Source organism: Spermophilus citellus (genome assembly GCF_964194105.1).
Source record: "Spermophilus citellus genome assembly, chromosome: 17".
Taxonomy (NCBI): Eukaryota; Metazoa; Chordata; class Mammalia; order Rodentia; family Sciuridae; genus Spermophilus; species Spermophilus citellus.
The window spans coordinates 12,517,470-12,538,960 of NC_138199.1; the positions used below are offsets into that span (position 1 = coordinate 12,517,470).

The window sequence follows — 21,491 nt, forward strand, 5'->3', positions numbered from 1 at the left end:
GCAAGGCAATACCTTTGTAGCAAATATGGCAAGACGTGAATCTCAAAGTCAAGGTGAGGAGCATGGGGTCATTCCCCACTCTTGCTGAGATTTTTTTCATGACAAAAAGCTTCATAGAGTTAAATCCCACATGAGTCCAGAACACACTAATTTCTAGTAAAACTCAAAATTGGGGATAACTTTCATTTTAGGTTTAAATGTTACCATGGAAAAAGAAGCAGGCCAACCAAAAGTTAAACCTGGCCCCCTAGGAACACTTGCTGGCTTAAGGACACATATGTAAACTTCTAAATCCTCAGCTGCATCCATGTCAATGTAACAAGTAATTGGTAAATGAGCCAGTCCATCTGTAAGTGCTGCAGTATCTCTCAATACTTTGAGAGAACACATGAATTTTATCCCATAAATACACACGGGTTGCACTATTAGCACTGGGGTGGGTCGCTCCTGGTTGTTGGGGCCATTCCGCACAATGTAGGACATTTGGCAGCATTACTGTCCTCTACCCACTAGATGCCAGCGGCACCCTCCCCGCAAGTTGTGACAACTGAAAATATCTCCAGACAGTGCCAAATGTCCCCCGAGGGGGAAAGAACAGTCCTGGGTTGAGAACCACTGAAATTTATGAACATAATGAAACAATTTAATTGAAGTGCCCTGTAAACCAGTCTTTTCACCAATCAAAGTCAACTCTCCATGTGTCCTCTGCTTTCTGTTTTTGTCACTTGGCAATACACTGTACCTTTCCATTTAAATACCCTACAACATAATTACCCACTATGCCTTTATTAACTCCAACTCTACTGAAAGACGTGGAAGTCACTTCCCTCTTTGGATAGTATAAACGATGCTGTAATAATCATCTTTGTAGCTAAATCTTGCATACATCACTATTTCCTTAGGCTAAATTTCTAGAAGTAAACGGATGGGTCACAAATACCTTTGGATACACAGTGTCAAACCACCTTTCATGAAAGTGATACAAATTACCCTCCTGTTGCCAGGCTCTGGTGTTTCCCCCAACCCTTTTCAACATGGAAAACACTTTATTCTTTTATAAATAGTGTCAATCTAGTAAGTTTTGAGGATGGACTCTCTTTTCATGATTACTAGTAAGTATAACACTTCATATTCTTAACTGCTATTTGTATAAATTCTCTGAATTCCTAGTTTACTTCCTCAGCCAATTCTCTACTAGGATCTTTATTTCTTGTTGAATTGTAAAAGCTTTTTATTGATTGAGGACTTAAATTTTTTTATTTTAAATACTTTTTGTAGTTGTAGATGAACTGAATGCTTTTATTTATTTATTTTTATGTGGTGCTGAAGATTGAACCCAGTGCCTCACGCATGCAAGTCAAGAACTCTGCCACTGAGCTACAGCCCCAGCCCGAGGACTTGACTCTTGGATGCCACTGTCACAAATGTTTTACCTCAACTTTCAGTTTGCCTTTTACTCTGCTTGGAGAGATTTTTGGAGTATGGAAGTTTTTCATTTAAATCTACTCAAACTCTTTCCCTTTAGGATTTCTGGCTTCTTTATCATGCCTGGAAAGCTTTCTTCACCCAGAGATGACACCGATATTCATGTATTTTTTTTCCTAGAACTTTTAGAATTCATGAAAGATCGATAAATCTTAAATCCATCGGCGGTATGCAGCATGAAGTAGAAATCCGATTTTGTTATGTTTAAACAGCCAGGTTTCCCAGAAGCACTTATGGATTAGCTCATCCTTTCCCTCATTGATTAGCAACCACAGATTTACCATATCCTAAGTTCTTCTGTTTACCTTTGAGTCTGTTACTAGACTTTGGACTCAGGGTTGGTGATCTCTATTCCTATACCACTACCACACTAATTTAACTATCCTGTTGGCCATATTTTAAAATATCTGGAAAGGCAAATCACTCTTCATTAGTCACCTTCCAAAAAAATAATTCTTGGCTATTCTTACCCCTTTATTTTTCTAGCCAGCCCTGTAGGACCATCTCCTATCCAACTGGGATTTTGACCAGAATTATGCTAAATTTATGGATTATTTTTGGGAGAACTAACATTTTGACAGCTTTGAGTCTGGCCTTCCCCAGGACATGGCAAGACAATCCTTTTTTTTTTTTTTTTTTTTTTTTTTTTTCTTTTTTCCTGTCTTTGGCATCCCTTGGAAAAATCTTGTACTTTGTTTATATACATCCTGTGCTTTCTTTGCTTGGTTTCTGTTTGCTATTTTTATTGCTATTCTAATGAAATTGTTCCATTATCATGAAAATGGAACCGAGTACTCACTTTGGGGCCAGACCTCTCCCGTGTGCATTTCACTCCATTGACACCTTGGCGTAACTCTTCTCATTGCTAAGATATAAAGAAGTCACCAGCCTTTGCCCATTCACTTTGGAATGGCCTCCCCGCAGAATTCTCGTTGGTTCTAACTATTTTCAGCTGACTCTCTGCCAGCACCTGTGTTTCCCATGCCCGCTCATTTTCTGGTATTAACTGATTCATCTGCCCTGTCCTTGTGACCACAGAGATAGAGCTTTGCCAAGCATTCCCCCATTCCCAGAACCCACCGCGGCAGCCTCACCTACTGATCACTCAGGCTCATAAGAGGCCCTGGGCTGGAACTTGCAAAAACAGCTGCTTTTAACCAACCCTGTCTCCCCTTAGCTTCGGGTCCCTCCCACCTCCAGCTGACACGTTTGCAAGAATAATAAAATGACCCTAAGTTGACCAAACAACATGACTTCTGAGAATCAGGATGGCCAGGGTGGTCAATTCTACTCAGATCCCAAAGCCAGGTGACCTTGGCCAGAATCTCAGAGATGCTTTACTAGACTCCCGTGCCTCAGTTTCTTCCTATATAAAACGGGAGTAATGATGGAACCCACCTCATACAGGTGGATGATTAAACGATTAATAACATTAAGCATTCCTACCACTGAGTTTGCTTCATCCAGTCATTTCACATAAATGGAATCAAGCAACACGAAGCCTTGTGACTGACTTCTTTCATTTAGCATGATGTTTTTGAGGTTCACCCGTGTTGTAGCATGTATCAATACTCAATTCCTTTTTATGGCTAACGTTTGATTTTATGGCTCTGCCACATTTTGTTTATCCATTCACCCACACGGATCGACATTCAGGCCATTTCTGCTTTTTGGATCTCCTAAGTTCAAAGCCTGACCCGATTTCTAGCCCTTAACTCTCTACTTGTTCTGACACTCACAGCTGGAGGGTTAAGCAGAGGCCCCCAAGCAGTTCCCTGCGTTCCCACCTGCCTCAGGCGACTCTCCATACCTGACCTCAGGTCAACAACTCCCACCCAAACCCCACCTTCCTGGATGGAGGAGCCGGCAGCAAGGGTACCAGCCTGGCTCAACCCACCCTGACGCTGGCTGGCGTTTGCACTTTTTTGGGAGAACTAACATTTTGACAACTTTGAGTCTGGCCTTTTTTAGTTTGGGATAGGGCCACTTTTCATGTGGCTTTATTCTTCTCTGAGCACTCCCAACAGGCCACCACTGATTCAAAGGGCTCATTTGCAGCATCTCACCTCACCCAACACCCCCTGAGGCAGTGACATCCTGCTCCTTTCACAGAGGGGAACTCCGCTCGGGCTCCCCACCTTAGTAACTCTTCCTCCTCCTGTCCTGCCCACCAACACCTCAGCCTCATTCAAGGGTTCATGCATATGTCCCCACAGTCACCCCCCAGATTCTCTAGCTGAACAAAGGCCTAAAACAGAACAGCCCACACTGACCCAGGTTGAAAGTTTTATATAAACTCATTTTTTTTTTCAATGTAAAAAGGGAAATGCTAAGAAGCCACCAGATGTGACATCTGAGATCACCCCAATACATACCTGCCAGCACTGAGCGCAGAGCTTCTCCCACAGGTTCTTCTGTAGGCCCTCAGTTCTAGAGTGCTTCCTCTAAGTTCCCCTGATGAGTGGCACACCGATGCCCAGGCTTGGGGCCACTGAAGCAATTAGCCAAAGGCCCAAGTAGAGCCCCAAACGAGGTAGGGACAGCGAGAAGTCAGCTGGGGGCAGGAGGCCAGGCCCCCATTGAGAGGTGGGGGAACGCAGGAGCTAGACAGCTAGCTCCCCACGCCTGGCTCTATCTCCCACTCAAAGGCAGCCCTTCCTTCCTCCGGTTTTCTTTATTGCATTTCCCGGGCAGGCCCAGAGCCCGGGCGAGGGTGGGGTGGCGTCAGCTCACGTGGGCCCTGCGTGCCCATCCTGCACCTCTCCGCCCAGCTCGGCCTCCAATGACTTCACCTGGAGCAGCCCGAAAGTAGCCACCAGCAGCATGTTTTTACCGAGGAAGGCACACCTGTTACCAATCAGCCCACGTGTGGCACATTTACCTGGCCCCCGGCCCACTGCAAGGGATCGTGGGCCAAGTTGATTGTCAGAGGTGGAAGGGGAAGCAGCACTCAGTTCTGCAAACATCCAGCAGGAACAGACGGTCATTCCCAGCATGGAGAGCCAGGCCTCAAGGGCCCTGGGAGCCCTTGGTCCCACCCTACATTCTTCAAGGGAGGCAGACGGTCCAAGTCCTCAGAGCCAGGGGAGGATCGACCCAGATCTGCTGGCTCTAGACCAGTGCTCCTCCCACTGAACCAAGTGTCTTCCACAAGGACAATTTGAAACTCAAGAACTTCCCTTGAGTTGATGGAGGGAAATGGGTCCCTCTTGGAGCCCTGGTGTTGGGGTCTCTACAACCAATAAGTAGGTGTGTGCCAGGGGGAGCCTTGGACATGACACCCTTTATGAGTGGGGGTCCATCCCTCCCTTCCTGGCATCCTCAGCCTCAGGCCTCCCACTGCACCATGTCCCTCGCCGCCCTGTCCATGGCAGCTCACCTGCTAGCTCAGGGGGCAGGTAAAGAACATTCCCTGAGCAAGCTGGACCTTTGGCAGGGGGAGGGAGGTTCAGGGTGAGGTTATGTCCATCAGCTTTTAGAAAAAATTCCTGGCTTATTAATTCTCTCTTCTATTACAAGGACAAAAGTAAATAAGCCTTTCTCAGGCAGCCTCTCCCAGGGGCCTTCCTTCCCTGCTCAGACAGAGCAAGAGCCGACAGGTTTGGAAGCACTGAGCTCCCAGGCCCTGCTTCCCAGGGGCCTTCTTGGCCTCCAGCCCAAAGTATCTGGACCCATTGGGACAAGGCTGGACCAGCTTCTCTGCATAGGAGGACCCACAGGCCAGCATTTGGGTCCTGGGGTTGGTTCATGTCCCCCAAAGATACCAGGGCAGGTCAGCAAAGGTCAAGCCAAAACTCCAAGCTCCAAACCTGTTCTGCCCTGCTCCTTTTAGAGGAAAGTACTTGAGCAGCATGTTTGTTTACTGCTTGCTTCAGTTAATATCATATTGATAAAGGTTCAGAAAGAACAAAAGCAATGAACAGTCACAAAATCAAAAGAAGTCAGAAGCTGGGTGTGGCGGCACACACCTATAATCCCATCAATTCAGGAGGCTGAGGCGGGAGGATTGCAAGTTCCACACCCTCTGGGAAATTTAGCAAGGCCCTGCCTCAAAATAAAATACAAGGGCTGGGGATGTAGCTCAGTGATAAAACACCCCTGGGTTCAACCCACCCACCTAAAAATAAAAGTCAGAAAAATTGAATAACCAACAGAGAACTGTTATGGAAGACATTTTCAAGAGGATTCTACTGATGTTTAGAAGTGCCACAGCCAGGTATGAGGGCACACACTGTTAATCCCAGAGACTCAGAAGATTGAGGCAGGAGGATTGCAAATTGGAGGCCAGTCTGGGCAATTTAGTGAGGTTCTATCCCAAAATAAAAAGGCCTGAGGATTTGGCTCAGATGTGGAGTGCTTGATGCATGAGGCTCTGGGTTTAATCTCCAGCCCTCCCCTACCCCGCCAGGAATCTTGCAGAGCTGAGAATCTTGGATATTAGCCTTTACCTCTACACACAGCCTTTACACCATTTCTAACACCTGCGTAGACATCTCTGGGGGTATTTTTCCTCCTTCCCCTCACCTATCTCATTTTCCCATTTCTGACTTGGAAAAAAAAAAAGCTAAGAATTGCTGCAAAAAATTCCAAGAAGTCAAGTTGTAAGGTCTGGGAAAACAGGAGGAGACAGAGAGATCATTCAGATCTGTCCTGCCCTGGGATGAGCTGTGGACATAGCTCCTTCAAGGCCCCCACGATGTGCACAGCCCAAGAGCTTGTCCATGTGAGTCCCACTCAGGTACATCACTGTCACTTATGATTGGCCAAATGATTGCCAAGTCATGGTGGTATCAAGAATCAAGATTCTGGGGCTTTAGATGTGGCTCAGTGGTAGAGCACTTGCCTGGCATCTGTGAGACCCAGTGTTCAATCCCCAGCACCGAAAAAATAAAAATAAATAAAAATCCATTTAAGATAACAACATGGGTATGCAAGTTCCCCCACACCTTCCTATAGTCCTATCTAATGAAAGCTTCCCAGGGGTATCCTTGCTGGGGACTCTTCCCCTCCACCTCCAAGTATACCAGTGCAGAGAAGCTGTGGTGACCCAGGACCAGGACTCTGGTCCCACGTACTGAAGGGCCTTATGTGTGCCCAAAGCCAGGGCTGAAACACCTTTCTTGTGCCATGGAACCCTGTGGATCCTATCTCAGAGTAGTATTTTTTCCATGCTAAAGTAAAATACAGAGAGTATTGCGACTTAGTGATTGTTCAGCTTAACAATTTTCAACTTTATGATGGTGCAAAAGTAATGTGTATTCATAGAAACCACACTCTGGGTTTTAAATTTGGATCTTTTCCAGGACTACACCATCAGACCCTTGTGACCCTGGGCAGCAGCAGTGAGCTCCCTGTCAGCCTCCCGTCTCCAGGGGAGATGACACTCTGCAGCAGGTTCTGTGGCTGAGCTACGCATTCATCAGGTTAAGAGGATTCGGTGCATTTTTAACTTACGATATTTTCAACTTCCAATGGGGTTTTCATGACATAATCCCATCCTGCGTCAGGAAAACGTCCATACATAGGAAATTGACATCACTGAGTACAGCTGCCCAGATACCTTAAAAACCCCCAATCCAAGGTACAGGTACATTATGCACATCTAGGTGTGGGTCTAGTCACTTCTGTAATTTGGAAGCAATCACGCACACACAGACAAGATTCCACATATCTGCAATCAACAATAATGCCATGTGAACACCGCTATGGTTTCTATGCACGGCCTCGTCACAGGCACTGCCAACGAGCTGTGGTTGGAGGCCTGCCTTCATCATGGAGGAAAGGCAAACTCTTGAGTGAGAGGTGGAAGAAAGTGAAGATGTGAACCTCTTCCCGTCCGGGCTCACAGGTGCCCTGAATCCTGTGTGTGGACACTGTGTCCAGGACTCTTGCCTCAGCCCTTGCTCCTGGAAGGAGTAGCTCCTATGCTGTTGGGTTGACCAGCCTCACCTCGGTGGGCCAACAGAAGCAGCTCAATTTTTAGGATTCTGACCCTGCTGGGGGTTACAGAGGCATCTGGGCCTTCTAATATGCCCTCCCCACTTCCTTTCCCACTAGAGAGCAAAAGTGACCAATAGAAACTTACCTTCAGGCTCCTCCACACTGCTGGCTGCGGTGGTTGGTGGCGCTACAGGAATCTCTTTTTGAGGTTCAGGATGGAGAGGAGGAGAAAACAAAGTAAGAAGATATTATTTTTGAGCTTGGAAAGAGAATGAGCTGAGCACAGCCTCCTCCCAAGCTCCCTGGAACTATTCGTCCCTTGCCCAATCCACAGTTCCAGAAAAGGGAAGAGGAGCGAGCCCGCAGAGGGAACTCCGGGGGGTCCTGGGCACATTGTCCTGTTCTCCGTTCCCTTCACCTGGCACAGGTGTCATGGCTACTGGTTGTCAAGGAGGGACAGGAGTGGGGAGAAGCACAAGGGAACTGGTGGCATGGGGGGCTGGCCCTGCAGCCAGGGCCTGACCTGTGAGTCCTCCTCAGGTCTGCTGTATGTCATCAACTTCCATCAGCTCCACGGGAAGTGGAGAGGAGCTTCCTCAGGCTTCTTGCTTATCATGGTAGCTACCTGGGCCCTCACCTGTGACCGCAACTCACAGGTGACAAGGGACCTGGAGCAAGGATGTCATGTGAGGGACTGTCTCCTGTCGGGAGGGTTCTCACAGGGACAGAGTTGTGTCAGCAGCCTAAGTGCCTGTTCTTACTTCCTCTTTCTGGACAAGGCCAAACCATGGATCAGTGGTCCCTAGGAGGAGGGGACTCACTTCCCCTAGTGAGTGACTAACCTCAGATCTCACTGACTGTAGCCACCATCCGACTCTAGGCTTTACGAACTCCCTCTGACTGCAGTTCGAGATTGACTAGGCTCTGAGACTTCGGGAACAGGAATGGAATACCCAGGCTTGGGGAGCAGGAGTCACCTGGAGGAGGCAGGGTTTGCTCCTTGAAAAATGGGTGGAGGACAATCCTCAGTGTGGAGCCAGATTTTGCTCTCTGTGATCATATTAGCAACAACCACAGCAGCTCATTAGGAACTTGGGACCTTGGACCAGGCCATTTCTGAGCCCTATAAAGCTAGACGGTCCCAGCAGAAATCTTCCAGAGGCACCATCTCCATAGTCCAGTCTAATCTCGCCAGTCCCTGAATTAAGCTGGGGCGATGGCCACAGAGCCACAATGGCCACCCAACCTCCATGTCAGGTGCTCATGGACATCCCAGAATGGAACCCTGGGGCTGCGGATATAGGTGGGAATGCTCTTCTTGGTCCAAGTCTGAAACACCAGCTTCTGTGAGCTTGGTCTTTCCAATAGGGGATCTAAAATATTGGTTCCAGTCCTTCCTGAACATCCAGAGAGTCCCTGAATCCCTTTAAAAGAGAGTCCAAAGGTTGGGGGTGTAGCTCAGTGGCAGAACCCTTGCCTAGTACATGTGGGGGTTCCATCTCCAGCACTGAAATAAAAAAAGGGGAGGCCTCATTTCTTCTCCCCACCTCCACGTTTTCATAACCCCAGATTTCCTCCTGCCTTTCTAAAAACTCTATTTGATTTAGAAACTGGCCAGAACTGTTGATGGGACCAACACAGCTGGCCTGTCCCAGAAGCAAAGGGCCCCCATCTAATTGGGACAGGTGATGTGTACAATGTCTAAGGTTCCCATCTGCTGGAGGAGGGGATATCTGTGAGGTCTATGGGAAATGCTGAAGGACACCCTGGTGGCTGCTGGTGTCAGGGGGTCCCCAGCACCCAGGCTTGTGAGACCCCCACTCTCAAGTTGTTCCAAGTCCCTCATGACTGACCATCATCGTCACCAGAGCCCACCCAGAGCTAAGACACAATGGAATCTGAAATACAGGTTGGCTGTCTTCCCCTGAAATGGGCCAGGTAGTAAATACCGTGGGCCTGCAGGTCTCTGCTACAGCAATTCAACTCCACCGTGAATAGCAGCCGCAGTCGGCATGTAAACGAGGGGTGCGGCTTTATTCCAATAAAAGTTTATTTATGGACCCCGAGCTTTGAATTTCACATGGCTTTTATATATATATATATATATATATATATATATGTCATGAAACATTATTCTTCCTTTGATTTGTCTTTGACCATTAAAAAATGGTTCAAACCAATGAGCCAGGCCATACAAAAGCAAGCAGCAGCCAGCTCCCCGGGCTCAGAGCTTGCCAACCTCGCTCTCCAGAGAACCAAACTCTGCTCCTGGGACTCAGCCTCGTTCGCTGGGATCCGCTGCCTTTCCTGCCCTCCTTTCTTGGCTTGGTCAGCCCTCCCCAGGGAATCATCAGGCTGAGGAAGAGGCTGAGGTCGAGCCAGCTCCCAATTAGGCTTGGCTCTCCAACCAGGGCTAATTCCCTGCTTGTCGTGCCAGCGTGACCCTAGCAGATGTAAAACACTGAAACCCTCTGAGCCAAGGCTTCTGAGTGACCCCTGCCATCCTGCTCACACCCCTCTTCATGCTCCAGCAACTCAAAGGCTGAAAACTTGAGGCCCGATGGGATCCCTGGGACCCCTGCTATGATCCTTCATAAGGCCTATGGGTGCCATGCCCAGAAGCCGTGACTAACTCTCTCAACAGCCCTGGGATATACGTCCTTTTTGGACTGAATGCACTGGGGCAGGGGAATATTGGGGTGTCTGTAGTCAGAAGCCCCCCCCACCAGGTCTGGGGTCAAGGCGGGATGTGGAAATGGGATCCGTGCTGGAGAGTGGGGCTTGTTTCTCAGGAGCCAGAGACTTGTGTGTGTCAGGACAGAAGGCCGTGAACAGGCTGGCTCTGCAGAACCAAGCTCGAGGTCTCCCACAGGGTCTCAGTGAGCCCCCGGCATTGAATGCAGAGATACCCATCACTGAGAGCAGTGATCAGCAAACCCACAGGGTCTCCCCCTCCTAAGCCAAGGATGGGAGAAAGAGGAGCTGGCACGTACTGATGCAGGGCGCGATGGGAGAGCGGCTCTGCTGGTAGCCCTTGGCACAGCGGTTGCAGGTGATGCCCGTCACACCATCCTTGCAGGGACACTGGCCAGTGGTTTGGTTGCAGGTCTTGCCAGCGGCACCCACGGGGTGGCAATCACAAGCTGTGAAGGACACACAAGAAGAAAGTCAGAGGGGTCCCTCCCTACCCAGGAGCACCCCCTGGATCCCACTCCAGGGGAACAGCGGGGGTGGGAGGCGGACCCAGCCAAGCCCACACCTGGTCCAGAAGCTCTGGGACTGGTTGGCTGCCAACCAGGAAATAAGGAATGAAAATCAGAGTGAACCTCCCTAAAAGGGCTGTTTTGGCAATAGCAGAGGGAAGCTGGGGAGTCCTTCTGAAGCTGCAGGAAAAAAGACTATATTAAATATGTTTTCAAGGGCTGGGGGTGTAGCTAGCTCAGTAGTACAGTGGATGCTTAGTATGCACAAGGCCCTTGGTCCGATCCCCACCAAAAAATAAATAAATAAATAATATATATGTCTTCAGGAAGGAAGAGCCCCCGGAGCCCCAGTCATGAATGGATGGGAGAGTCAGAATTTCGAGGCACACCTTCCCTTGACAGAGTGGGTTCATGCATTTTTACTCTTTGCCCTCAACCGCTCTTGGCTCTCAGGGTTTTTTGCAGATCCTCTGGGTAAACAAGTGGGGTTCTGGGGCTCATAAAGCACTAGAGTCGATAGATCAGAGGGGAGGCCCAGGGAGGAAGCGTCTAGGTTGTTCTTCTGCCTCCTTGGTAGCCAGGCATTCACAGCTTGGGCTTCTAGATCACAAAACTCACAAACTGCGGCACTAGAAAGGGTCGCAATGATAATATGATGTAGAACCCTGATTAAATGTGCAAAGACTGGAGGTACAGGAACCTCCTGGGGCCTCACAGGAAGGCCATAGCCAAGCTGGGAGGAGACGTAAGGCCCCTGATTTTCGGGCCAGGGGTTACGGCATGGGAGAGCAGGCCCCACGCCCCTCCTCCTGATTTCAAAGGGGTAGAGGGTTGTACCCTCTCCTGCCACATCCCTTGCTGTGTTCTATGGACCCATTTTCAGTAATGAAGAAGCCAGAGGACTTTCCAGGGGACATCTCCACCAATGCCATGATGCTCTGGGCAAAGACAGTTTGTCCAGCAGGCAGGGGACATCTACCTGACCAAGGCAGTGGGCTGAAGGTGGACAGGGAGGAGAAGAGAAGGTGAAGGAGGCAAATATTCTGCCTGTCCCCTTGCCCTGAGGAAGCCCCGAGAGGGTGGTGGATGGCCTATGGCAAGGCATCCTCCAGCCACTTCAACGGGTGCCACAAGCTGCTGTGTGTTTCTGTCCCCAAGGGAATAAATATATCCAGGAAAATAAGTGAGAGCAGAGATCCTTCAAGAGCTAAAGGGGACGTCTCCAGGGATCCCAGCTCAGTGTGAGGGCGCGAGTCTGCAGATGAAAACGCAGCCTCTCCCAGGGGCCTCGGCCCAGGAGTGGTCACTGGGGGCGAATTCGTGGTCAGTGGGGGAGGGAAGAAGGAAGCCGAGGAAGCAGAAAGGAGAAGGTAAGGCACTGGTTACTGCAGTTGTGTTCAGATATGGAAAAGCTTCCAGAAGCACCGGGGTGAGGGAGCTCACAGGGTGCCCCGGTCAAGACAGAGGAGGGCAAAGGCCTGAGGACCGTGGACCTGCTGGCTCCTCACAGCACAGGATCCACGGGAGGTGCTGGGCCCAGTCCCATCTCATCAGGACATTGTCTTCTGACATCGACCCTAAATTCAAATTCATACTCTATTATTTGTTTTTAATTAAGTTATGTAAAAAAAAGACCCAGATTAATGGCCCATGGGGGCATGGTGACCATGATGCTGATGGGGAAGGGCTGGCAGGAGGGAACCTTTGACTTTCCCTACAGCCTCTTAAGTCCATCCCCATGAAGGACGGGGTGACTGCATGGGCTCATTTCTAAGTTGGCCATGTGAATGTTGGGGGGCCCATAGCACAGGGTCCCCTAATCTCAAGCCCCTGATGTGGGCATGGGCACCTGGCAGATGGGGACTACAGAGGCTCATGCCAGCTGACCTCCCTTGGTCCGCTCCATGATGCTGCTGGTAATCCTCAAATTCACGCCAAGACCTATTCCGCTCGGTGCTGATGGAATACAGCTGTGTGCCAGTACATTTCGGATCCTCGAACTTGGCCCAAGAAAGGTCACAAAAGGTTGCTCTATTGCTGAAGAGCCAAGTCACACACGGGCACCACCATGGCCGGGGTCATCTCTGTCTTGGTGGAAGCTGGATGGAGGCTGTGGAGGACCATGCCCTGTTCTCATCCATGGCCTTGCACAGCTGGTGGCCTGCCCTGCTGCCTGGGAGGGCCCAGGCACCAGCTGAGGTCTGCTGCAGCCCGGGGCCATCCTCAGCAGAGGCAGGCGGCTCTGTGTCTGCTCTGGGCAGCCGGCACTTCCCAACGGCCCGTTGTTTGATGAAACACGAGCTGATGCTGGCTGCTGGCTTTCCAGATCTTTCTCCCTCCCAAGATTCTGCAAAGACTCTGTCTGGTCTGAGACAGCAGGCTGGTTATACTTCCACACCCATCAATCATTGTTCTAGGAGGAGTCATCAGGGTCCCTAAGGCCACTCAAATCGGGTCCAGGTTGGCATGACTATCACCAGGCTTCATTCTGTCCATGACAGACGTCCCTCCCTCCAACAATAGCACCCCACTGGGGCTCCTGCAGCCCACCACTGAACATCCATGCTCTCACACACCCTGTCTCCCCAGGTCCCTACAACAGCCCTGTGAAACTGCCACGATACAGCAGAGGAGATCACAGGCTCGCGTGGAAGTCACAGGAGACACAAGGCTGTGCAGAGATGGAAATGGCCTGGATCTCTGAGGGGACCACTTGGGCACCTTACCCTCTCTGGATGTCCCCTCTGCACTTCTTGTTCTTCAAGGAGAGATAAGCTCTGATCTATTTCATCCAATAGGAGCGGGCTTTCTGTTACTTGCAACCAAGTGCAATCCTAATAGAGACCTGTATTGCTCTCTGGTTGAATTTGTCGCCCCAAAGCCAAACACACTTTCCCAAAATGCCCAGGAATCGGGATGGCCCGAATTGCACCCTCTGTGCAAAGAAGGGTGATTTTCAAAGTATGGGGAGAGTGGACAGATGACAATGTCCCCATGGTGTGTTCTTCTATAGCTGGGAAAAGAGACATCTGACCATCAATCTCAAAGGAAGAGATTCTGAGCTCGGTGGAGCCCCAGGACTTGGCCTTAGGAAGAGAGTAGCATTCTTGTTGTGGTCTCTCCTCCCAGAAATGGAAACACACACACACACACACACACACACACACACCTCAGTCACAAACACAGATTCCTACAAGCTCACCCACAGACACACACACAGACTCACACAGAGCCTCAAGAGGGCAGAAAGCAGAGGGCAGAGGGGTGGAGTGAACAGGGGGGAAAGAGGAAGTGAAGTAAATGGAGATCTTTTCCTCTGTAGGGAGCTCTGGTGAGGAGGTTAAATAGAGAGCATTGCTAATTCTTCTGAGAACAAGGCACAGGTCACCACACTGCCTGCCACAGGAAGCTCATCTGGGGACTCTCATTTCCCTAGAAGTTGGCCACTTTTTTCCAGGAGGAAGTCAATCCCTTCCATAGCAGGTCGCCGTGTCTCCATGGGGCAGGCAGCACCTGGTCATGGGAAATGATCTACCAGAGGCTTTTTTTTTTTCCATAATGAGAAAGGTGAGCTCAGAAGGAAGCCCAGGTTCCTGAGAACTTGGTGGGATTGGGTTTCCCACAAACTCGGCCGGCTGCAGAGCCTCCCAGTGAAGCTGAGAGCCCAGGCTGTCCTTGCTCGGCGTCATCAGACAGGGACACACAATTTGGGGACCTAAAAGGTTTCTGATGGGCAACAGGTGACCCAGGCCTACTCCTGTCCTGACAGTTACCCTGGGTTAGTGCCTCCCTCTCTCTAGACCTCAGGTGGAAGGACAGAGGTCTGTACTCCTAATGTCACTTAGGGCTTAGTGTCCATATTGGTTCCAAAGGACCCAGGGCAATGGCCTGCACCCTTGGGTCGTCACCCCCATGGCTGCTGTTTGTGGCCTGGGGCAGGGAAGGGGGGCACACCTCCTGATGGCCCTGCCCTGTCCTGCCCCCCAGGGAGTCAGATGGCTCTGATCCCTGGCTTCCCAGGCCAGTTCCCTCTGATGCCCTCCTCCTAGATCCTCAAAGCTCCATCAAGTAGAGATCCCCTCACAGTCCAAAGGGGGAGCCCATTGTGGACTCCCATCAGTAGATCTGGCTATTTTTACTGAGGATCCTGGCCCCAGGGGCTCTTGGAATCAGGCTGGACCCTCCTATGGCAGCAATATAGTGCATCCTTTTGGAGGAGAAAGGAGCAGGCTCAGGACCAGTCCCTCTGGAGCTGGGGAGACAAACTGACTCCTCAGACATCATTCCAGGCCTCCAGCCAGTCCTGCAAGACAGCTTCTGGCCAGCATCATGTTAGAGGCTGAATCCACACCCCATCCCCCAGAAGCTGAAGTCCTAACCCCTCGTACCTATGAATGGGATATACTTGCACAAGGGCTGCTAGGGTTTGGATTTGGGAATGTCCCCCAACAAATCATGTGTGTCGGTTGGGGAGAGATTGGTCATGAGGGCTCTGATCTCAGTGGATTAATCCATTGGTAGCAGAAAGGCCCACCAGCAGGTAGGACCCAGTTGGAGGAAGCAGGCCACGGAGGGCGTGCCCTGGAAGAGTACCTCTTCTCTCCAGTGCTCCCTCCCACCCCCAACACCTCTCTCTCTCTGCTTCCCAGTTACCAGGAGCTGAGCAGCTGTCCTCTGCATTGCTAGTTCTTCTGAGAACACGGTACAGGTCACAACTTCTGCCATGACGCTCTGCCTTACCTCTGGCCCAAAGCAGTGGAGCTGACCAAACCTCAAACTGTGAGCCAAAATAAATCTTTCCTCCTTTAAATTGCTCTTGTTGTGTAGTTTGGTCACAGGGATGGAAAGCTGACTAGCCCAGGGTCTTTAGAAAGATAATCAAGACCATGAGAATGGGCCCTCATCAAACATGACTGGTGTCCTCAAAAAAAGAGGATGTTGGGACACAGGTCCAGAGGAAGGAAGAAGAGGGCCATCTACGAGCTACACAGAGAGAAGCCTGGAACAGATATCCTTCCCTCACAGCTCTCAGAGGGAACCAGCCCAGTTGGCATCTTGACCTTGGATGTCCAGACCCCAGAACTGTGAGAGAACCAATCTCCGTTGTTTAAGTCACCAGGTCCTCAGCACTTGGTTCTGGAAGGCTGTGCTAAGCCTCAGACAAGCCTCTTCTTCCCTAGGACTCCCCAGGCCAATCCTTGAACTCTTGTTCTGCCACTGACCCATCAGCCTGGGCTACTCTGTGGAAGGTACCGTGTAGAAGATGTCACTTTTGCTGGGACAGAGAGAGGGATTAATGATGAAGAGACGGTCAGCATCACCAGAGAAAACCAGGAGCTGGAAGCTTCCTTTGTCCTTGTACCTCTTGTGCACAAGCTGGGCCTCTTGGAGGAAGTCTGGTGTCTGTCTGTCTGTCTGTCTGTCTCTGTCTCTCTCTCTCTCTCTCTCGCTCTCTCTCTCTCTCTCTCTCACACACACAGACACACACACACACACACACACACACACACACACACACACACGCAGAGGTGGCACTGAACAGAGGACAGACATCAGCCACAAAGGGGTATTCCAGCACATATTTCTTCTCCATTCTCCCAAAGAAGGTGTGAAATGTGGGCAACCAAGAGCTGGCCAAGGCTGTCGGGGCATCTGGAAAGGAGGGGCCTAAAGTAATGTATGGGGAAGACATGGGAAAGGCAGAGCAATGGGGTGGGAGGCTCAAAGGGGCCAGGGAAGGGGGAGCAGATGTTGATCTGGAGGGACTGCTTGCTCTCTCTCTCTCTCTCTCTCTCTCTGAATTCAGAGCTATCAATGAATGGGAAATGGAAACAAAGAGGCCCAAAGAAAGTAACAGAAAATCTGTATTAGTCCATTTTCCCTTGCTGTAACAAAATACCTGAGGCTGGGTATTCTGTATTTATTTAATATTGACAATGTCTACGTGTAGGAAATATGTTGAGACCAACCTTTGTCAAATGCATTTGAGATTCATTCATAATGTCATGTGAATTGATAGTTCATTTTCATTTCCAAGTAGTATCCCTGGATATGAACACTTCCCATTTCACTTTTCTATTCAGCCATCAAAGTGCACTGGGGTTGCTTCCAGTTTGGGGCAATTCATTATGAATAATGCTGTTATAAACATCTGTGTACAGGTTTTTATGTGAATCTACGTTTTCATTTCCCTTGAATTAATTCCTAGGAATGGGATTGGCGGGCACGATTATAGATCAATGTTCAGCTTTATAAAACTGCCGTTTTGAATTCCCACCAGCAATTAGAGTTCCAATTGTTTCTTGTTCTTGCCAAACGCTTGGAGTTGCTAGTACTTTTAATTTTCACAGAATATTCTCTCATTGTGGCTCTAATTTGCATTCCCTTAATGACTTCAGAAACCATCTATTTATCCGCCATCCATTCATCTGGGTGTGTTCGAATATTTTTTCCATTTTTAATTTTTTTTTTTTGCTTTCCTGTTGTTTCTAGAGTACTTTACCTATTCTGGATTCATATTCTTCATTAGAAATGAGATGTGCAAGTATTTTTCTCCCCATCTGTGGCTTGTCTTACAGAAGGTACTTCTTAAAAGGAAAGCCAGATATATGTCTTAAGTCACCCTTAAAATGTCAAATGCACTTGAGATTCATCCCTAGTGTCCTGTGAGTCGATAGCTCCTTTTCATTTCCAAGTAGCATCCCTGGGTATGGACACATCCCATTTTGCTTTTCTATTCATCCCAGTTTGGGGCAATGTGTTCAGTGGCTTCCAATGCTCTTTTTTTTTTTAAGAGCTATGATTATACACAGAAATTAGGTTCATCCCCGAAAACTCATACATATATGCATAGAAATCGATTTCAGTTCGCAATAGCTTCCAACACTCTTCATATGAGATCCCACTTCTCTTCCCTAGACTCTGATGAGTGGACCCTGCCCAGCACGGCCTCCCCTCCCTACTGACCAAGAGCCCACCAAGCTCTTTCTGCTCCAAGACTTTGGGACTACCTGGGAAGCTCTTCTCTTGGTTTCCTTTTTTGGACTGTGTTCTCCTCCTACGCCAGGGCTCCTCCTAAACACCTTGTCCTCAGAGACCCCGGGCCAGGTCATCTTGTAGAGCAGCTTTGCCCTACTACTTTTCTCTTTCCTCTCGGTTTCCTCCATATATAACTCACCCCATTCTAAAATTACCTTCTCTTTTCTCCTTTGTGATTGCCACCCCCACCCCCACCCCACCAGAAAGTGAGCTCCCAGGGACTGAGTCTGTCCTGGTCCCCGCCACCACTCTCGGTGCCTGACACGCAGTAGGTACTCAGTAAACACTTGAGGAGTCAATGAACAGTCTCCTTAACCATCTGAATCTGACTCAGAGCCAAGCGGCTGCCTTTTCCACAGGGAAAGGCCCTTGGGTTTACCCTGAGCATCTGGAGGGAAGAATGAGGAGGCAGAGGAATGATAATCCCCCTCACATCCTAGGTCAACGAGGCTCCAGTCTCCACTCTGAAATTCCCCATGCTAATGAGGGGAGCGAGGATCACCCAAATCCACAGATAATCCCCAAACTTCACTTCAGCTGTCTGTGTCAAGCTCCTCCGCAGCGAGGAGTCCCTCTCCCTCAGCAGTGGCTAACGAGGCACAAAAGAATAAATGTCTCAAGTTGCGCCCGGAGCCTTTCCCCTGCCACTTTCGGATCAAGGTGCAGAAGGCAGGAAATGCAGGGGGGAGGGGAATCCCCTAATCCCAAGCTGAGTTATTTGACCCTCCCTGATCTAGTTAACCATAGTCTCCCTGCACCTGTTCTACAGCTGAGGCAAAAAGCACAGCTCCTGCAAATGGTTCCCAGAGAGAGAGAGAGAGAGAGAGAGAGAGAGAGAGACTGACTGCATACGCCAGCTAGAGGTAGGAGGCAGGGGCTGAAAACAGCCAGAGTATCTGATCTGTGTGGCAGGACAGGGTAGGACAGTCCCTCCCTGAGTCAACTGCAAGCCCCTGTGTGGTCACGATGCCCCTTGCATGCCGTCTGGTCTTTCTGACTGGCACTCTCAAAACCCCATTTGGACGTGCCTGTCCTCACCTCTGCTCTTGGTTCCACAAGCAGCTGCTGGCCACATCTCTGTGCCTTGATTCCTTTATCAGTTTTGTTCCCAGAGAGTGTGCAACAGCATTAGGCCAATCCTTGGGGCCCTGCCCAGTCCTGTGAGAATTGGCCACAAAGTCCGCACAGGGACTGAGCCCTTGCAGAAGGTGGAGTCTGTTCTCCCAAGCCCCTCTCTGCCCAAGGAAAGAATAAGAAAGTTGGAGAGCCGAAAGAATCCTCTCCACCTGGTGTGTACTCTGACTTTGTGGAGGGTTCTCGCATCTCCCTTTTCTTTGATTTGAACATTGAATCCTAACAGTTAACATGGGTGGAGCAGATAATTTGTGCGAGACTATAGCACCCCAATAAATCTGCATTATAACACTAGGAGGGAGAAGGGACGGTTACTATCCCCATTTTCAGATGAATAAACCAAGGTAGAACTTGAACTCTGATCTGGATAATTCCAAGTTCCATGCTATTAAAAGCTTTTCACCCTGAGCCCATCTGATGGGCCCCACCTGGTGCTTTCCTGGTGGCAAAAGCCCAAAAGACACTATTTCCCAAATAAAATGTCCTCAACACTCTTGACTGCCAAGCCCAGAAGATCCAGGAACTAGGGGAGATCCAAGGTCAAAGGTCTTTTCTGCTCAAGCTCTGGGGACCCCTGGGGATCCTCCAGGAATGTCACGTAAAAACTCAGAGTAGGCCTACAAGATGAGGACTCACACCCAGGGAGGTGAACACAATAGAGATGCCCAGGAAATGAACTGCAGGGCTGGGCCCCGAGGACCCTGTTTTAGCACAAGTGCACTGAGTCACAGAATCAGGGACACCCTTCATCTGTAAAGACCTTGGAACAAAGCAATCTCCACCTGACTGGTTCCATCCACTCTTCCAAGTCCCTAGATCACAAGTTTCACTGCTAGAAGGGATAACCCTGTTGAAGAAAGGACCCATATGATTTTGAATCTTTTAGGAGCAGAATATGGAACCAGAGAAGTCAAAGCTGGGAGGGACCTGGGGACCAGAAACCTGAATACGATTCCACAAAGACAACTGAGGTCTAAGAAGGTCACATGACTAGCTCGATGCCCCACAGATTTTGAACATTAACCAAATCTGTAAAAAAGGGCTTTGACTCTCACGTCCCGCAGGAAACAGAGAAAAAGTGTGTGCCAACACTGGTCACAGCTGGGGTGAGATCTTCCACTGGGCATTTTTCTCTCCCGACTGTAGGATCCGAGGCAGGCGTCACTTGTCTCTCGTGGCAGGTGCTGGCCTTACCTTGTCATATGAATGCCACTCCTTGGGTTGGGTTCTGTGCTTTCAAAGCTGGAGTTGCTCTAGCTACCGACTACCTTCCTGCCTCAGATGACAAACCACCCCACAAAAACACAACAGGAAACAGAACTGTGACAAGGGACCCACAAAATGAAAGCTGGCTCCTGAGGGTTTTGTAAAAGGGGACAATGCTTTAGGAAGGTCCAGGTACTTAGCTATGCTGAGACTAAACCTTCCAATGATCAGATCTAAATATGCAAGCTGGTGTACACACATGATCACACATGTATATGCTCTTGGCCTGTGATCCCATGTCTTGATATTGTGATATTAGGGGGGCTGAACCACTAAGCGACATTCCCAGCTCTTTCTAATTTTTTATTTTGAGATACTGAGGTCCTAAGCAACTTAGTGAGAACCTAAGCTGCAGATGCTGGCCTTGAACTTGTGATCCTCCTGCTTCAATCTCCAGGGTCACTGGGATTACAGCTATGTGCCACCATTCTCAGCTAGGCTTCCCCAGTCTTGTCAAGCAAGATTTAAAAAACTTAAAGGCTGGGTACGGTGAGGCATACCTGCAATCCCAGCTATAAGAAGCTGAGGCAGGAGGTTTTCTTAGGCCCAGGAATTTAAGGCCAGTCTGGGCAACATAATAAGACTAAGACCCTGTCTTTAAAAAAAAAAAAAAAATTAATTTTAAATTTAAATGCCCCCCCCCACCCAGTTTTCATCAAGGGACTCATAAAAATATTGACATTCTCTCAAAATAAAAAAATTCGGGAGTCTAAGCCACCTGTGAGCCTTCCTTGAATCCACACCGCCAAGAGCAAACCACCATCCTCATTTCTTATTCTCCTCCATTTCTCCGCCTCTGTGGGTCTCAGCCTTGGCTACACATAAGAATCACCCGAGGAGGCAATTCCCAATGCCCAAGCCTCATCTGGATCCAGTAATTAAAGCAGAATCTCTGGGGCGGAACCCAGGCTGCAGTATTTTTATGTCTCTCCCAGGTGATTCCCCTGTACAACCAAGGGTGAGAACTGAGGCACACATGAAGTGAAGGTCAAGAATCCAGAATGAGGGAGACACAGGAGGTTGCCCTGTGTCCACCCCAAGCATGCCTGGCAAAGATGGTGGGGACTGTCCCATGCTTTTGCCCTAATGATGCCCTGCATGCATCTTCTTTGGGCTCGGGCACCTTCTCAGCAGCCTGCAATTCAGCCCCATTGGCTGTAGACTGGAGGAGGGGGAGGCAAGGCAAGGGGCGACCCAACAGGCTGCTCAGTGAGATGGAACGAGAGCCTTTGTAAGGAGACGCTGGCTGCGGTGGTTAATTTCTTAATGCTCATCGCGATTCCGTTCACGGGAGACTCTCGGAATGTCTTTATCCATCACAGAGGGTTCGGGAAGATGATAAATTAATATCGTTATCAATGGAGGCGCTGCTGAAATGGTCCAAGAGCAAACGTCTTCTTTGCGGACTCTAAAAAAAAAGAAAGC

At 49.4% G+C, this 21,491-nt stretch overlaps 1 protein-coding gene across 3 annotated transcripts in view; it reads right to left on the reverse strand.

Moving 5' to 3' along the window:
- The window catches only part of NTN1 (netrin 1), a 176,598-nt gene that overhangs the window by 38,240 nt on the left and 116,867 nt on the right, over nt 1-21,491 (reverse strand). For all 3 annotated transcript variants that reach the window (XM_081271210.1, XM_081271211.1, XM_081271209.1), the window contains exons 4-5: nt 10,419-10,568; nt 7,571-7,624 (exon numbers count right to left, since the gene is read on the reverse strand). In XM_081271210.1, coding sequence (XP_081127336.1) covers nt 7,571-7,624; nt 10,419-10,568 — 204 coding nt within the window. The remainder of the gene's footprint in view (nt 1-7,570; nt 7,625-10,418; nt 10,569-21,491) is intronic.